The following is an 18,024-nucleotide window of genomic DNA, read 5'->3' on the forward strand; positions in this document are numbered from 1 at the left end:
CCTGCTAATTCTGGCATTGCATAACATTACACCAGAAGCTGTTATCCAAGCAAAACCTCAATTCCTGCGAAATGTAGCGCAAGCAACAGAACTGCAGCCTATACATGGTGTTTGTAGTGAAGGTGTACTTCTCCACAAGACACCGAATATTGGCCCGCAAAGCAGCAGCCAGACAGTCGCATCGGACGACCCGACGTAGTTTCAAAGACCGTCCCCAGACAGCCAAACTTGAAAACACAGACTAAAACAAAGGTGCTTTGGCACAGGGCATCTGGAGGAAAAATAGGCGAAAGAGGGAGTTGTTACGTTTCGCCTACGACGCGCGGTTTAGCCGGCGCGATTGCAACAAAGCGGCAGACATTTTGGCCCGTTCGGCGTCGCCGCTACGCTCCCCGCCAGGCGTTTCCAGGCGTTTCCAGGCATGTTCCGATGCCACGTGTCTTCATGTGCGTGTGTGAGTGTATGTGCCATTGTGCCCGACCGGCGGCGATGCGACAGCAGGGGGTCACCTTCTCCTCCCAGTCATTGTGCCCGACCAGAGGCGCTACGAGAGCCGAAGTTACCTTCTCCTCCCAGTCTTTGTGCCCGACCGGCGGCGCTACGACAGTGTGCGTCACCTTAGCCCATTGTACAATCACGTGCTCGTCTATTGAGGGGTTCCTTCTTGCCCTCAACTGCGAGAGTATAAAAACAGCTGCCCCCGGACGCCAAAAGGAGGGCTCCGATTTCTTCTGTTGAGTAAAGTGCTCTCCCGTCTCTCTACTTCGGTCAACCTGACCGCCAACTCTTTGCGATGTTAAAATAAACAAGTTGTTTTGTTGTTACCAGTCGACTCATGCTTTGCCGGGACCTTCGGATGCTTCCAGTTGTACCCCAGGCCGCCAGGCCAACGCTACCCTTGGGGCTTGCGACCCAGGTACAACCACGGGCGTCAGCGCCGAGTTCCCAACCAATCGCACCAGCGGTGCGACCACAACAACTCGTACCAGAGGTGCGATCCAAACAACTGTCTGCCAGCGGTGAGATCGCGACAACGGAGGCCAGCAGCGAAGAGATGCAGTTGACTGTATGCTGAGCAGCTCAACGACGATCCGGGAGCAGTGCAACGAGCCCTGTGTGATGACTGGTTGCCTGCAGCGGAACGACTGCGCTGAATTCCTGCCTGCGAGGTTTGGTGAGTGCGGGACTTTCTTCTTCTGAGCTTTGCCAGGCTTTTGTTAGTGTCAGAAACAGAGCTGGTAATTGTGGTTGTCGTTGCTGCCGGGTTAGTTTGCGGCAAGACAATAGTAAGCAGTAGAGAAAGCAGCATTCAGAGCAGCCATGGATTTGAAGTCGTTGCGCAAACCGAAATTGCTGGAGCTTGCAAGAGAGTTGGGTCTGGATGTCTCAGACAAACTCAGAAAACCTGAACTGCTAAAGGCTATTCTTGAGTTAGAGGCTGAGGATGACGAGCTGTCGGAATGCCTTGAGACCATTGAAGAGAGGGAGACTGCAAAAAGACAGGAGCGGGAACTTAAAGAGCAAAAAGAAAAAGAAGAGCGTGAACGTAAAGAACAGAAAGAAAAAGAAGAGCGTGAACGTAAAGAACAGAAAGAAAAAGAAGAGCGTGAACGTAAAGAACAGAAAGAGCGAGAGCAACAAGAGCGTGACCGTCAACACGCTTTGGAAATGAAGCGTCTTGAGGTAGAGATGGAACGCGCTCGTAATGGAAGTCAGGCACACGGTGCAGGAGAACGCGTATTGTTCAAAATGACTGACCTGATGCGGCCGTTTAAGCTTGGAGAGGACATTGGTTTGTTCCTGGTTAACTTTGAGCGAACGTGCGAGAAGCAGGGGTTCTCTCGGGAAACGTGGCCACAGCGCTTGCTCACTTTGTTACCCGGCGAGGCGGCCGACGTAGTCGCTCGCTTGGATAGAGAGGAGGCAGAGGATTTCGACACAGTGAAATCGAGTCTTCTAAAAATGTACCGGCTGTCTGCGGAGGCGTTCCGTCGGAAGTTTCGGGAAAATGAGAAAGGCAGAAGTGAGTCATATACAGAGTTTGCGTACAGGCTTATGTCAAACATGCAGGAGTGGCTCAAAGAAGAGAAAGCGTTTGGTGACCACGATAAAGTTCTGCAGTGTTTCGGGCTAGAACAGTTTTATAGTCGGTTACCGGAGAACGTGCGATACTGGGTCTTGGATAGGCCAGACGTTTGTACGGTGGCTAAAGCCGCTGAGCTAGCCGAGGAGTTTGTGACGCGTCGGGCTCGCGGAGCTAAGGACGGTCAAAAGGGTGAATTTGGCTCGAAGTTTGAGAGGCCGAAGTTCACACCCATGAGAGCAAAGGGGAACACGCGTAGTGAGGATGCGAGTGAAAGCAGTCCGACCAAACGTAAAGAGACGGCGGCAGCCGAAGCCGAACGCAGAAAGCGGTTCGAGATGAGGCAAGTGCGCGTTTGTTATACGTGCCAGAAGCCGGGTCACTTTTCGGCGCAGTGTCCGGAAACAACACCAAAAGTTGTGTTTTTTTCATTAAGCAGCACTGACGAGAACATGAAGCTTCTCGAGCCTTACATGCGAGACCTCCTCGTGAACGGGAAAGAGTGCCGAGTGCTTCGCGATTCCGCAGCTACGATGGATGTAGTTCACCCGTCTTACGTAGAACCCCATATGTTCACGGGCGAGTGCGCATGGATCAAGCAAGCCGTGGAAGCTCATAGCGTGTGTCTGCCAGTAGCAAAGGTGCTTATTGAAGGACCTTTCGGAGCACTTGTGACGGAGGCGGCAGTGTCATCTATGCTGCCCCCCCAGTACCCGTACCTATTTTCAAACAGGTCCGATCACCTCCTGCGCGAGAAGGGGCTTTTGTTTGGTGAAGCTAGTGTTCAGGCCTTAACCAGATCGAAGGTTCGGGAGCTCGCTGCAAAGGCGGTAGTTGCGGGGCCGACGTTATCAAACAACGAAAAAGGGTCAGAGGCGCAGCAAGCTGATATTCAGAGCACGCCCGAACTGAATAAAATTGAGTCTGTAGCGTTGAAGGCGCCAGATACTGGAGAGGAAATGCCCGACACGGGAAAGTTAGAAGAGCTATCTACTGATTTGCTCATCGCGCCTACGTCAGACGGACTTGATAGGTTGCTAAAAGTCAGCCGGTCGGCTTTGATAGCCGAGCAAAAGAAGGATGGTAGCCTAGAAAACATACGCTGCAATGTCAAGGAAGGTATCGCCAGGAAAAATGCGCGTTTTGTGGAACGAGGTGGAGTCCTGTACCGGAAGTATCTAGACCGCAGAGGAGTGGAGTTCGATCAGCTGATCGTGCCTCAATGCTATCGTCAGGATCTGTTGCGCTTGACGCATGGGGGTTCGTGGTCCGGACACCTAGGAGTTAAGAAAACTAAGGACCGTCTCTTGCAAGAGTACTATTGGCCAGGGTGTTTTCGGGACGCAGACCACTTCGTGAGGTCATGTGACACCTGTCAGCGGGTGGGCAAACCAGGGGACAAATCAAGGGCGCCGTTGAAATTGGTACCTATCATTACGGAGCCTTTTAGACGGCTCGTTATTGATACAGTGGGACCTCTGCCGGTAACAGCCACGGGGTACAGACACATTTTGACTGTGATCTGCCCAGCGACAAAGTTCCCTGAAGCAGTGCCGCTTAAAGAACTCAGCTCAGTTGAGATAGTTAATGCACTACTGTCCATATTTGCGCGAGTTGGTTTTCCTGCAGAAATCCAATCAGATCAGGGCACAGTGTTTACTAGCGCTTTGACGACAACTTTTCTCGAAAGGTGTGGGGTAAAGCTGCTACACAGCTCAGTGTACCACCCACAGTCGAATTCCGTTGAGAAGCTCCACTCCGTCATGAAGCGCGTGTTGAGAGCCTTGTGTTTTGAACATCAAACTGACTGGGAGCTGTGTCTGCCTGGGGTGATGTTTGCATTAAGAACCGCGCCGCATGCAGCTACGGGGTTTTCGCCAGCTGAGCTGGTGTACGGTCGCTCGCTTCGGTCTCCGCTTCGCATGCTTCGAGAATCGTGGGAAGGCAGGGGCGACGACCCAGTCGTGGTGGAGTACGTTCTTAGGCTCCTCGAACGCTTAAGAAGGGCACAGGAGTAGTCAGGTGAAGCAATGGCAAAGGCCCAGCAGAGGGCCAAGGTTTATTATGATCGGACAGCCAGGGCCCGTCGTTTTGAGGTGGGCGATGAGGTCATGATATTGCGCACATCGCTAAAGAACAAACTCGACGTGCAGTGGGAGGGCCCAGCACGAATTGTTCAAACACTGCCGGACGTCAACTACGTGGTGAGTCTGCCAGGAAAACGGAAAGCACAGCAAGTTTACCACTGTAATCTGCTCAAACCCTATAAGCAACGGGAAGCAGTGGTGTGTATGATGGTAAACGTTCCCGAAGAGCTTCCGGTCGAGCTTCCGGGACTAGGCTCAGTGACGAACAGGGAAGACACCGATCAAGTCATTAGTGACTTAATCAGTAAAGCACCGCTGTCGCCTGAGCAGAAAACCGAACTACACCAGCTCTTACAAGAGTTTCAAGGTCAGTTCTCTGAGAGGCCTGGTAGGACTTCTGTCCTTACTCATGAAATAGAACTTACCTCCCCAGAGCCAGTACGATCCAAGGCGTACCGGGTGTCACCCAGCCAGCGCGATATTATGGAGGCTGAGGTAAAGAAAATGCTACAGCTCGGTGTTATTGAGGCGGGTGAGAGTGATTATACCTCCCCTTTGATTTTAGTTGAGGTACCGGGCAAGGAACCTCGTCCTTGCGTCGACTACCGCAGGCTTAATTCCATCACTAAGGATCAAATTTATCCGATCCCTAACATCGAGGAGCGCCTTGAGAAAGTTAGTAGCGCTCAGTTTATTTCCACCCTAGATCTTGTCAGGGGTTATTGGCAGGTTCCACTTACAGAAGAGGTTAGTAGGTATGCGGCGTTCATTTCACCAATGGGAACATTCCGTCCTAAAGTGTTGAGTTTTGGTTTGAAGAACGCGCCATACTGTTTTTCGAGCCTCATGGATAAAGTGTTGCGGGGACAGCAAGAATTCGCTTTACCGTATCTAGACGACGTAGCGATATTCTCCGCATCCTGGTCTGAGCATATGGCACACTTGCGGGCAGTGCTAACCCGCCTGCGCGAAGCGGGCTTGACAGTAAAGGCTCCTAAGTGCCAGTTAGCACAGGCCGAGGTTGTCTACCTCGGTCACGTGATTGGTCAGGGTCGTCGCCGCCCCTCTGAAATAAAAGTGGCCGCTGTGCGAGACTTTCCGCAACCGCGCACAAAGACCGATATTCGGTCGTTCTTAGGTGTCGCCGGCTACTATCAGAGGTACATCCCCAGGTACTCTGATATCGCGGCTCCCCTGACGGATGCTCTAAGAAAGACAGAGCCTCAAACAGTCGTCTGGGACGAGACAAAGGAAAGAGCTTTTAGCGCCCTAAAGAGTGCCCTAACAAGCCAGCCTGTGCTACGATCGCCGGACTATACAAAAGGGTTCGTTGTTGAATGCGATGCTAGTGAGCGAGGCATGGGCGTTGTACTGTGCCAACGGGAAAATGGAGAAGTAGAACACCCCGTCCTGTATGCTAGTCGTAAGCTGACCAGTCGTGAGCAGGCGTATAGCGCCACCGAGAAAGAGTGTGCATGTCTCGTGTGGGCCGTTCAGAAATTGTCATGCTATCTAGCCGGCTCGAGGTTTATCATTGAGACGGATCACTGCCCTCTCCAATGGCTGCAGACCATCTCTCCCAAAAATTGCCGCCTCCTGCGCTGGAGCCTCGCTTTGCAACAATATTCCTTTGAGGTGCGTTCAAAAAGGGGAGTCTCAACGGTAACGCCGATGGCTTAAGTCGAAGCCCCTAACGTAGGAATCAGCCTCAAAAATTGTTTGTTACTGATGTTTTTCTTCCTGAGGCAGGATTTTTTAACATATTGCTTTTGTTTAGTGTTTCAAAGTGATGATATGCTTTTTAGTGCAATTTTTCAATTTGTGGACGCGTTCTGAGTGATGCTAGACTACTGTAAGGAACTAGGCAGTGGTATAAAAGGGGAAAGAGCCTGGCAGGGCTTAGTGAGGGTTGTGCCGTGCTTGCTGACTGAGCGGTTGAGTTTCAGCGTAGTTCTAACGCTTGCCGGGAACGAGAACAAGAATGTGAACTCTCCCGAAGTCACTTTGCAGTGTCCTCTGCGAACCTGAACGAGAGAACGAGGCCTTCTCTGTGCGCTGCGCTCAAGAAACGTCGAGGGACGCCCGACTTCTGTTATGAGCATCATCGAGCGACATCCCTCCGGACAGCGGATGCAGTCCCCTGTCCATCGGGATCTCCTTCCCCCGGCGGGGCGGTCTGTTACGTTTCGCCTACGACGCGCGGTTTAGCCGGCGCGATTGCAACAAAGCGGCAGACATTTTGGCCCGTTCGGCGTCGCCGCTACGCTCCCCGCCAGGCGTTTTCAGGCGTTTCCAGGCATGTTCCGATGCCACGTGTCTTCATGTGCGTGTGTGAGTGTATGTGCCATTGTGCCCGACCGGCGGCGATGCGACAGCAGGGGGTCACCTTCTCCTCCCAGTCATTGTGCCCGACCAGAGGCGCTACGAGAGCCGAAGTTACCTTCTCCTCCCAGTCTTTGTGCCCGACCGGCGGCGCTACGACAGTGTGCGTCACCTTAGCCCATTGTACAATCACGTGCTCGTCTATTGAGGGGTTCCTTCTTGCCCTCAACTGCGAGAGTATAAAAACAGCTGCCCCCGGACGCCAAAAGGAGGGCTCCGATTTCTTCTGTTGAGTAAAGTGCTCTCCCGTCTCTCTACTTCGGTCAACCTGACCGCCAACTCTTTGCGATGTTAAAATAAACAAGTTGTTTTGTTGTTACCAGTCGACTCATGCTTTGCCGGGACCTTCGGATGCTTCCAGTTGTACCCCAGGCCGCCAGGCCAACGCTACCCTTGGGGCTTGCGACCCAGGTACAACCACGGGCGTCAGCGCCGAGTTCCCAACCAATCGCACCAGCGGTGCGACCACAACAACTCGTACCAGAGGTGCGATCCAAACAGAGTCAATGCACCCAGGCCGGGTGTCGGATGACCATGGGTCTGGGTGCGGTAGTTGGAGGAGAGACACATTCAACTTCAGATCGGGTGGGTTTAATACAAGTTTTGATTGTGTATTTGTATACGGCGTCTCGTGTACATTCTCTTCACGTAGCACAACTGCAATGACACTAAAGTCCCTCACAAAAACTGCCGTCCGTGACAAACAAGTACTTGCTTTTATTAAGACCTAACGGGGAGGATGTGGCTCTGAAAATCAATTTCCTTATTTCTTCATGGATTTGATGAAAATTGGCACAAACATTTAGAATGTCTCCCTGATGCTTCCATAAAAGTTTCAGAGCGATATCTTGAGAACATTTTATTGAATTTTATTGAGCAGACCTATTCTCCCTCGAACTTTCTGGAGAGCCTGGGGAACTTAAAAAACATGATAGAAGGCTTGTTAAGTATTGACTGCACATCTAAATGCATACTGAAGGTCATGACATTCTTGCTTTATTTCTTTTGCAACACAAATTTTTTGGAGTGCCATTTTTATGTCACCTTCGCACCAAGCACACTTTCGGGGTAGACAAATAGCCATATCATAAACTTACAAAGGATCAAGATAAGAAAGCAAGAATGTCACGACCTGCACTGTAGTCCAAGGAACGTGACAAAAAAAAAAAAAAAACGGAGTCAAAATATGTTAAACAGCAACAAAGAAATCAGCTCCAGAAACTGAGCAGAAAGGAAAAAAAAAAAAAAGTCAGTTTTGAGAAAACGGCCCTCAAAGTTTCACCTTCTTTTCAGTTCTCTAAAAGGTACCAAATTTGTGGTCTTTGGGGTGTTTTGTGATGTAGGGCTTCTGGTACATGTGGCCTCTGGTCTGGTATGCCTTCATCCACCCCCCTCCTTTTTTTTTTATGGCATTCTTTGCTGCTGCTCTATAAAGAGCATGGTGCCTGGGTTTCAAACCAAGCGAGGTGCAGAACTCTGTGTGGGCATGAATACAGTTCCAGTGTTGTACCTGCAGGCTGCCTGATTGATAGCAGTCTACAGTACAATCAGTGAGGCATTATATTTTTTCTTTTGGTAGAATTGACCATGTTACTGAATGAAGGCTCTCAGTGCCTTCCTAGCCTTCCTGGTTATCTTCATCTGACAATGGCTGTGGAACTTAGGATCGAAGAGCCAGTGATAGATATGCAGCTGCTAGGTGCTTTCCAGAATTGTACTTCTGTGTGATGCCTCGATCACTTCTGTGTGATGCCTCGATCACTTCTGCCGCCAGGTGTCTGTGCCAGCCCAAGGGGCCTAGTGAACAGAGCTCATGATGAGGTTCTCTTTATGAAGGGGTGGTATGATAGATATTGTTACGAGCTATCGTGACAATATAATAGAGTGAACGCGCAATATGCTGGGTTGTAGGTCCAAGGTGCCAACACATGAAATGCCTAGCTGCGGATACAAGGAGTCGACACTTGATGTGCTTAGTCGCGCAGTTCGAGGTGTCGACGTGCAAAATACCTAGCCGCGCAGTCTGAGGTGCCGACGCGCGAAATGCCGTCTCGAGCTTGAGGAGTTGACACTTGATGCGCTTATTTGCGCAGTCCGAGGTGCCAGTGCGCAAAATGCCTAGACACGGGCTCGAGGAGTCAACGCTCGATGTACTTAGTCGTGCAGTCGGAGGCACAGGTGCACAAAATGTTTAGGCGAGGGTCCGAGATGTTCGCGCGTGATGTGCTTGATCGCCGAGTCAGAGACTCCTGTGCGCGAAATACTTAGCCACAGTACGAGGATTGCGTGCGCAATGTGCTCGGTCACGAATTCCGAAACACAGAGTGCTGAAAGGCCTAGCTGCATGTCCGAGGATTCCGCACGCGAACCTCGGTCGTGACGTCCGTGTCGCCGATGCTCCGATGCTGCGTGGGTCTGAGACGTCCACAAACGTAGGGGCACTACTGCGATGTCCGCATAGGGCCCATAATGACACGTCAAGATTACGGCGAGTGGAGACTTCAGGCTCGCCAGGTGCAAAGAGCCGAGCAGACGACGCGTGCGCTGGACCAATGGCGAACCACGCTGGAGTCACATGGCGGGCACGGCTAATCTCAGACTCCGGCATGACCTTCAATCATTTGCTTTTTGTGTGCTTGTTTCTGTATGGAGGGGATAGCTGAAGCAGCAAATTTGAAGGCGGAGAAATGCGCTTTCCCATGAGACCAAGATGGCAGCGCTCGGTTGCGCCGTTCCCGAGATATTGTGGCTTGAAAAACGCTGTTCTTTCTTGATGAAATTTTTCACCACCTTGGCTGATAAAACAAATTTTTTAGAGCACTTCTACGTGGTTTATAGTGATGATATTTCAGAATCAGATAGAAAAAAAGTTAGAGAAACTGAAAAGGTGATTTAAAAAAAAATCTATTTTTTGCCATTTTTCACGATGCGAAAGCCACATCCCCCCTCATTACGTCTGGGCCTGTTATGCCTAATTCCTTGCCAAGTTGCAATAATTTCTGGAGATCCATTCTCAGCCCCCACACACCAACCCGGTGATGCTCTATAAGGCCTCATTATGGAGCTGCATAGATGATAGATGCTAAGGAGCTAAGATGATAGATGCTGGATAGATGCTAATCGCGCAGCAGCTAAGGAGGCAGAAGAGATAGCAAGAGCTCGCTTACAAGAAGAAAAATCAATTCTTGAACTTAAGCGGAAGTTACAACAACAGGCAAGGTTAGCTCCCGCGGCTGGCAGCGATCCGTCAGCTAGCAGTGTTTAAGTTTAGTTCGGCACAGGGTTACCAAAGGCCGCACAAGTTCATTCCCCCATTCAATGAGTTGTATACGTATATCCAATGGTTTGAAAGAGTGGCCAATAGTCAAGGGTGGCCAACTGATAGATGGGCGTTATCTCTCAGTTCGTGCTTAACCGGTGAAGCACTGAGTACTGTGGGTCGTATGGCGGCTGACGACATAGTGGACTCCGCCAAGTTGAAGCAAACCCTTCTAGAGCGTTTCCAATACACAGAGGAAGTGTACAGGACGAAGTTCAGAAATGCCAGAGCTGAAAATTCCGAAACAGGGAGACAGTTTGCTGGTCGTCTCGCCCGCTATTTCGACCAATGACAGCAAATGGCTAAGACGGAGCATACCTACAAGGACCTCCGAGACAACCATTTCTGAAAAGTTTCTTCGGCGGTGTCATGAGAAGCTGGCCGTCTTTTTGAAAGAAAGGGGCTGCAGAGGCCTGGACAAGCTCGCAGAGACTGCGGACCATTACCTCGAAGAACAGGGCCTGATCAACCTTTGAAAAGACAAAGAGCAAGAGAGAGAGAAAGAGAAAACATTTATTCGGACCATCGAGGTGGTTGCTCTTGAGGTCAAGTGGGTGGTGTCCTCATTCAAGGACTCGACTGGCCATGGCTGCTCGACATACTTGCTGGACGAGAGCTTCTTGTCGGGAAGGTTTGCAGTGCAAGCTAGGGTCTCAGATGGGCGAACTGTAAAGGGAAAAGTTTACTGTTTCCTTTGCAACAAGTTAAGGCATAGGAAGGCAGACTGTTCATCAAAAACAAGACTGTCTAATCCAAAGGGGGCTCCCTGCCCGAAATGTTGCAAGGGTGGCCACAAAGAGGAAGCCTGTCCATATGATTTGGGCACAGATGGCCAAGCGTCGTGCACTATGGCCGCTGAGAGCGGCGTAAGGGCTTTTGAGACAAAAGGCACCTTTACTAGTGGAACTCCAATTGAGATGCAAGATGAAAAGAAAACGAAATCACAAGTGAACAGAATGCCAACAGCCAATGGCGTGCTGGAGGGATCTGTCATAATAGTATTACGGGAGAATGGATGCAATTCAGTGATAGTGAAGCACTCACTAGTGCCTGACGAGAAACTGACTGGAAAGAGTCCCGTCATTACCTTGCTAGACCGGTCAGTCATGCGCCTGCCTGAGGCTGAAGTAAACATCAGCTCTCCATTTCTCACCGGCAGAGTGACGGTGACACGCATGGAGAATCAACTTTATGATGTGGTCATGGGGAATGTCAAGGGTGTGCGAGATGCTTCTGCTCCTGACCCTTGCTAGAAGAGGCCATATGATTCTTTGGGGATAAAGAGCCGTCTCCAGCGGAACGAGGTGGCTGGGCCGGACAGTCAGCTGAACTTGACATCGGACGCTATCCTCGATGCTGCTGCCAAGCAAACCAGCAATGACACAACGGTTGCCATCATCACAAGAACAGCTTCTGAGACATCGAATCCATTACCCGTTGCGCCAAGCAATCACTTACAACTAAATCCGTCCGATTTGATAGCGAAGCAGAGAGACGATCCCACACTACAGTGCTACTTTGAAGCAGTCAGTAACAAGGCTACCATAAGATTGGTCGAGCATTCTGATGAAGGATATTCTCTTCAGGAAATATAAGCTGCCATCAAAGAAAGAGATGAAACAGCTTGTTGTGCCAGCCGAACTTCGCGAGTTTGTTTTGAAGATGGCTCACGAGGGAGTTCTGGCTAGTCATCAGGGAACCAAGAGGATAACAGATCAAGTGCTCGAGGAACTATTGGCTGGGTGTGCAATCCAACACCACTTGTTTTGTAAGATCCTGTGACACCTGCCAGAGGACTGACAAACACTTGGTTGGTCGGGTGCCACTCGGAAGCGTGCCAACAGTCGAGACTCCATTGCAACGAGTTGTCATAGACATTGCCGGCCCGTTGTCACCAACCTCCGAAATAGGAAACCGATATGTCCTTACCATGGTTGATTATGCGACCCGTTGCCCGATGCAGTTGCCCTGCCAAGCATTGAGACAGAGAAGGTCGCTGAGGCCCTTCTGGAGATGTTCTCTCACGTGGGGATTCCCCGAGAAATATTCAGTGACCAGGGAACATCGTTCATGTCGAGAGTTATAAAGGAACTGGGCCGGTTGCTCGCATTCAAGCAACTCCCAACTACACCTTACCACCCCATGGCTAATGGACTTGTGGAGCGGTTGAACGGGACACTCAAGCAGATGATCTGCCGAATGTGCCAAGAGAGCCCAAAGACTTGGGACCGATATTTGGCCCCATTGCTGTTTTCATACCGTGAGGTACTGCATAGCAGCTTGGGGTTTGTGCCATTTGACTTGCTCTATGGCCGATATGTCCGAGGACCAATGGCCATTTTAATAGAACTGTGGACAGGTGATCATATGGACAGCAAAACAATGACATCGTACGGATACGTGATGGAATTGCACCAGCGCCTGGAGGACACCTGCCGAACTGCTGAAGAACAGCTCAAGAAGGCGAAAATGGTACAATAGGTCTACAAAATGGTCTCCTCCTACTGCCATCGGATGCTAATAAGCTGATGCTGACGTGGAAGGGCCCATTTATGGTTCTCGAAAAAGTAACGAGGTGGATTACATCATTGATCTTGGAACTCATCATATGCTAAAGAAATACGAAGAGAGGTCAACAAGAGACACCGAATCTAATCAGGCTTCAGTGGCACTCTAATGCGAACCTTGCGAAGAAGAGGGAACCAATGCCCTTTCACTTTATGCCCTTCTCTCTTTCTTGCAGCTTCAACAGCAAGAAATGTTTAGAGATGTCAAACTATCCGAGGAAATGACTGAGAAACAATATTCACAATTCACAGACCGTTCTAAAAGCCTCCCAGAGTGTACTGACGAGATGTTCCTGGAAAGACGCACCTCTTACAGTGCAAGCTTGAAGTTACGGCGGAGGCGTCAATTCAGGCCAAGCAATATCCGATACCATTTGCTGTTAAAGAAACTGTGCAAAAATAAGTGCAGCAGATGCTCCGGCAGGGAATAATTGAGCGCTTGGATTCCTCGTACCAGTCGCCTGTGGTAGTTGTAGAGAAAAAGGATGGGGCCATGCACCTTTGCATTGACTTCCGGCATTTGAACCAAGTCTTGGTTTCCGATGATGAGCCAATCCCCAGGGTGGACATGATGCTCTCAAAATTAGGAAAGTGCCACTATTTTTCAAAATTTGATTTCTCTCAGGGGTGCTTGAGCTTCCAGACTTTGTGCTTCCGGGCTTTACCAATTTCACTTTATGCCTTCGGCATTAAGACAGCACCAGCTGTCTTCACGAGGCTAATGAGTAAGCTTGTGGAAGGCCTTCCAAACATCCACCACTATTTTGATGATGTGCTCATCACCATTGAAACTTGGAAGGAGCATGTGAATATACTTCAGTCTTTCCTTGAGCGTATGGAACGAGCCGGTCTGACGGTGCGCCCAACAAAGAGCCAAGTTGGCTTCACTTCTACCAATTTTCTTGGACACATTGTTGGACATGGGTCTCCTACAACCGTAAACCGAGACAGTGGAGAAGATTCAAGCTGCAAAGCTGCCTGAAACTAAGAAAGCGGTGCGGTCATTTTTGGGCCTTATGGGCTATTACACAGACTTCCTTCTGAACTTCTCAGAGATGGCCTGCCCTTTGACAAAGTTGAACCAAAAGAAGGCACCACACAAAGTGATATGGGGCGAGAAAGAACAAGAGGCATTCGACCAACTAGAGCGAATGCTTTCCAGCCAGCTGATTTTGAGGGCCCCCCGGATTAACGAAGCCATTCGTGCTGTGCACTAATGCTTCTTCGAAAAGCGTGGAGGCCATCCTCATGCAGCGCCATGATGGAGTTCTCCAGTGGCATACACAAGTCGCCAACTGCTGTCATGTGAGGAAAACTAGTCAGCGATTGAACGAGAGGGACTGGTGCTTGTGCGGGCAGTTAAAAAAAATTTCATGCATTCTTGTTGGGCAAATCATTCTGCAATGCAACCATGAGCCTCTTGCCTATATGAACTCTGCAAGGCATGTAAACAGTCGTGTTCTGCGCTGGAGTTTGACTCTCATGGAATATGAGCTCACTGTACAATACATAAAGGGCAGCGAAAATGTAGGGGCTGACTACGAGCCGGGTGTAATCATTGTAACACGATATCCTTCCCGTGTTTTTATATGACGTAGTGTATCGGGTGGGGTGCGGGTCTCATTACATGAAATAGCCACTTTTTTTGGTGAGCGAGACATTTTGTTCTGTACGTGCATGCGTTTTCATGTAAACGGTGAATGTTGTTTTATACTTATATTGGACACACCGTTGTTATGCATGTGTACTGAATGATGAACAGCTGCGCCCATGTTTGTGTCTGTGTCAGCGTATGTGCGACTGGGATAGTGCAATAATAAAAAATTGTGCACCCGGACAACTTAAGTGGGGGGTGATTGAAGTGACTGGTGCACTTCTCCGCAAGGCACCAAATACTGGCCTGCAAAGTAGCAGCCAGACAGTTGCACCGGATGACCCAACGGAATTTCGAAGACAGTCCCCAGACAGCCAAACTTCAAGACATAAGACTAAAACAGTTCTTCAGCACAGGGCATCTGGAGGAGAAATAGGCGAAAGAGGGAAACACTGCACCTCGGCCGGGTGTCGGATGACCACAGGTCTGGGAACGGCAGTTTGAGGAGAGACGCAAACAACTTCGGATCAGGCGGGCGCTAAGAAGGCTGCAGGAACGAAGATGGCCCGCAGCTTTGCATGAGGCCAGGCGCCGTCATGGCCAACTCTGCCTGTCACTGCCTCTGCCGCCTATCATTAGGAGCAACCAAGCTGTCTACCTACATCGGAGCCACAGCGCCAAACTCCACTGATCAACTGACACCACCGCATCGTGTCGGATGATGGGCGTGTAACCTGTGAGCCCTCTGCTAAAATATTGTTTCTTCATGCCCCATCTCCTGTTGCGTCACATTAGGTATTTGATTTTTCTGTGAACTGTTCGTTTTGCTTTTGTAATGTTTCTTGCCTGTAATTTGATTAGTGATTCCCAATGTAAGTTTTGATTGTGTATTTGCATATGGCATCCTGTGTCCATTCTCTTCACGTAGCACACCTGCAGGTGTGACACTAAAGTCCCTCACAGTGTTTAAAAAAGTCAGGAAAGAAAAGACATTACTGTGCAGCGTAATGAACAGATGATAGCAGCTAACACTCATTGAAAACTCCATTTACTTCCAAGCATAAGGCACCCCTGCACTCACCAGAACACACATCAGAATTATTTAGTCATTTGTCACCATACAGAGTGCACTTTCAAGTAGTGTGGAAAACATTCTGTAATGCAGTGTGATGTAAGAAATGCTGCAAGTCAAAATGCGTGTTTAGCTTGCATGCAGTGGGAAGTGAACACATCACTGGTAGATATATGGAGACAACTATGACTTATCAAAATACTGACACATATTTTCAAAATTGTAAGAACTTCACAGAATGCAGCTTCAGTTCACCGCTTATTTGTAGATTCCACTTTCAAGATGCTTAAGCTGCTTCGACAATGAAAATGCCAACACAAATGGTGAATTGGAAAACCATCACTTATAAACAGTGCGAATTCGCGTGCATGTGACCCGTACGTTTTCTGCAGTGTGCAATTGAAGTAGAGACTGTGATGGTGGCTTCATGGCCCTCTGCTTGTTTTAGTTTTTTTTTTTTAGGATTATGTGTGTTGGCATGTCACGGTGGCAGATATATATCAGAATACTGACACATATTTTCAAAATTGTAAGAACTTTACAGAATACAGTTTTATTTCACCGCTTGTTTGTAGATTCATTACCTCCACATCACTTACAAAAGTGTTAGGATATGCAGTCAAGTGGTTCAGTATGACATTTAACACAAAAGATGTCAAAGAGCCGTATTTTGTGATGACCAATTTCATTTTCTATTTTTTTTTCAAACCACTCATTTTGCACAAAGTATCCAATCCCGGTGACATCAGTGGTGCAGCAACGTTTAAGCCAATGACAGAGGGAAAAAAGAATGAGAAATTAAATAAACTGTTATGGAGTTAGGCCCCAAACCATTTTTATGGCACTGTAAAACATCTTTGCAAAGTAATGCTTCCAAATAGAATCACTTGAAAGTGAAACTGTGCCTAAAATTTACATGACGCAAGCGAGAAACCACGGACAAAAGGTAACACAGATGGTATAGCTCTTACTTAAGACGTCAGCAGCACGTGTGCTAAGGCGGGAGACACACAAACAGTATTTGCCCACAAGAGTCTCCAGGTAGTGATTAAGGTTTCGGAAAAACTGGCACTGTGGCAGCAGCAGCAGGACACGCATAGCCTCAATGTCTGAGGGGCCTGAAGCCAGGCCTTTGACCATCTCCTCAAGGCATGCACCCACCTGCACGAACAAAAACTTAATATTAGCACATATGGCTGGAATAATCTGCTGCCATCAGGAAACGCATGTAAACAACAGTGTGTGAAGCTAATGAGCTTTTAAAAAGAACTGCCCTACAATGAGATGAATAAATTTTTATATGAGCTCTCCTGCCTTTGTAAAACTCGTGGATACTTGCAGGCATGAGCATCACATCTACAACAGTATTCACACAAGCGAGAAATCCCTTTGAGCCATGAGTGACTTCAGGTACAAAAAATGATACCACTGTGTCTTTGTTCACACAAGCAGTGCAGAAGTCAAAGGAATATTAGTGTTACCAGACTAAATTTTGAGGGCATCGGTGCGGCAGTGTCTGAGAACTGCCATGATGAACCACAGTTCAGTGCAAGCAGAACAAGCTGAAAAGGACATAATTTAAAAGTAGAAGCTTTCTTTGCCTGCTGGTCAGACATTCAGGCAATCCTTTATCATTATTTCTAAAAACCAATCACAATTGCAAGTTTTGAAAAGCAGTTGCTAGTCATGTGAGCGTTATACCCACAAGCTTCCAGGCCACCAACATCCTTGAAACACCTCCTTAGGTAATACCAAGATCATTAGTGAGGCTTCAAATACCAAGACATACGAATAATTTTCATGTTTTTTTTTCCCTGTCCCAATTCATTGGATAGCGGGACTCTTCAAGTATACACATATGATATGGTCACATCATCCACCACAACGGCTGCGTTTGTTATTCCGAAACTTGGCATCACCTGGAAGTTTTTAGTGGACCACAAACTGACATCGACAGCTACAGAAATGACTGCTATATGGGAGGTTGTAAATTTATTCACAGCCCACACAACTCAAAATTAACCCTTTAACTGGCAAGATAAGAAAGGCCTCGCCTAAAATGTTTTTATTGCTTTATTTCTTCTTGATATTGTTCAAATGCGCACCAAATGAAGCCTGAAAGGGTTTCTCTGAAAACTAAGAAACATACAGCAGGTAGAAAATTTTGTTGACCAGCTGATTAGAGACCAACGTATGGTCCAAAACTTGTGTTTGGTACTTACTTTGACAAAGTAAATGTCTGTACTTGAGATCTTCCTCAAAAGAGAAAAATAATAGCTTTCTTCGAGTTTGCTCACCAAAATATATGCTGCTGCTCACGGTCGACATTTATGTGATTACCACTGTTGAGCAGGTACATAAATTAAGGTAAATTGAAAGGCACAGATTAATATTTGGTTTTGTATAGTTTTTGCAGTTATTTTTGTAAGGTCAACAATATTGTTGAGCTGCCAGTTAAAGGGTTAGCAGTGTTCAATGATGCCAAGTCAACACTGTAGGCAGCAGAATGCTTTTTGAAGAACAGACCCTATCCGCATCCTGGTGCTTTGCGAATTGCACAAAAGTACTCAGTGACGTGCCCACAACATCACATTTCAATGGGTGTTTAGTCACTGTGGCGTGATTGACATAGAACTCGCCGACAGTGAGGTAAGATCGGCTTTCCATGTCTCCTATATAATGTGGATTGCCTACACATTACTTGACACCAACTAGCTGGTCACATCACTCATACATAACCTTACGATGTGCAGGGCTCATGCCGACATCCCTAGACACCTGCATGTATTCGATCCTGAAGGGAAATTCCACTTACCTGCAAGGGTTATGGGAAGCCAGGCACCTTTGCTACATAGGATTTGTCCGGGCATTGCTTTCACCCACTGCTAAGCTTATCTTATCAAACTGAACAGCCCTGAGT

The 18,024-nt window shown here is 48.4% G+C and overlaps 1 protein-coding gene across 9 annotated transcripts in view; it reads right to left on the bottom strand.

Moving 5' to 3' along the window:
* The window catches only part of Herc4 (HECT and RLD domain containing E3 ubiquitin ligase 4), a 283,732-nt gene that overhangs the window by 141,880 nt on the left and 123,828 nt on the right, over positions 1 to 18,024 (bottom strand). For all 9 annotated transcript variants that reach the window (XM_075697778.1, XM_075697806.1, XM_075697804.1 and 6 more), the window contains one exon: positions 16,076 to 16,265. In XM_075697778.1, coding sequence (XP_075553893.1) covers positions 16,076 to 16,265 — 190 coding nt within the window. The remainder of the gene's footprint in view (positions 1 to 16,075; positions 16,266 to 18,024) is intronic.

This window comes from Dermacentor variabilis, chromosome 1 (genome assembly GCF_050947875.1).
Source record: "Dermacentor variabilis isolate Ectoservices chromosome 1, ASM5094787v1, whole genome shotgun sequence".
Taxonomy (NCBI): Eukaryota; Metazoa; Arthropoda; class Arachnida; order Ixodida; family Ixodidae; genus Dermacentor; species Dermacentor variabilis.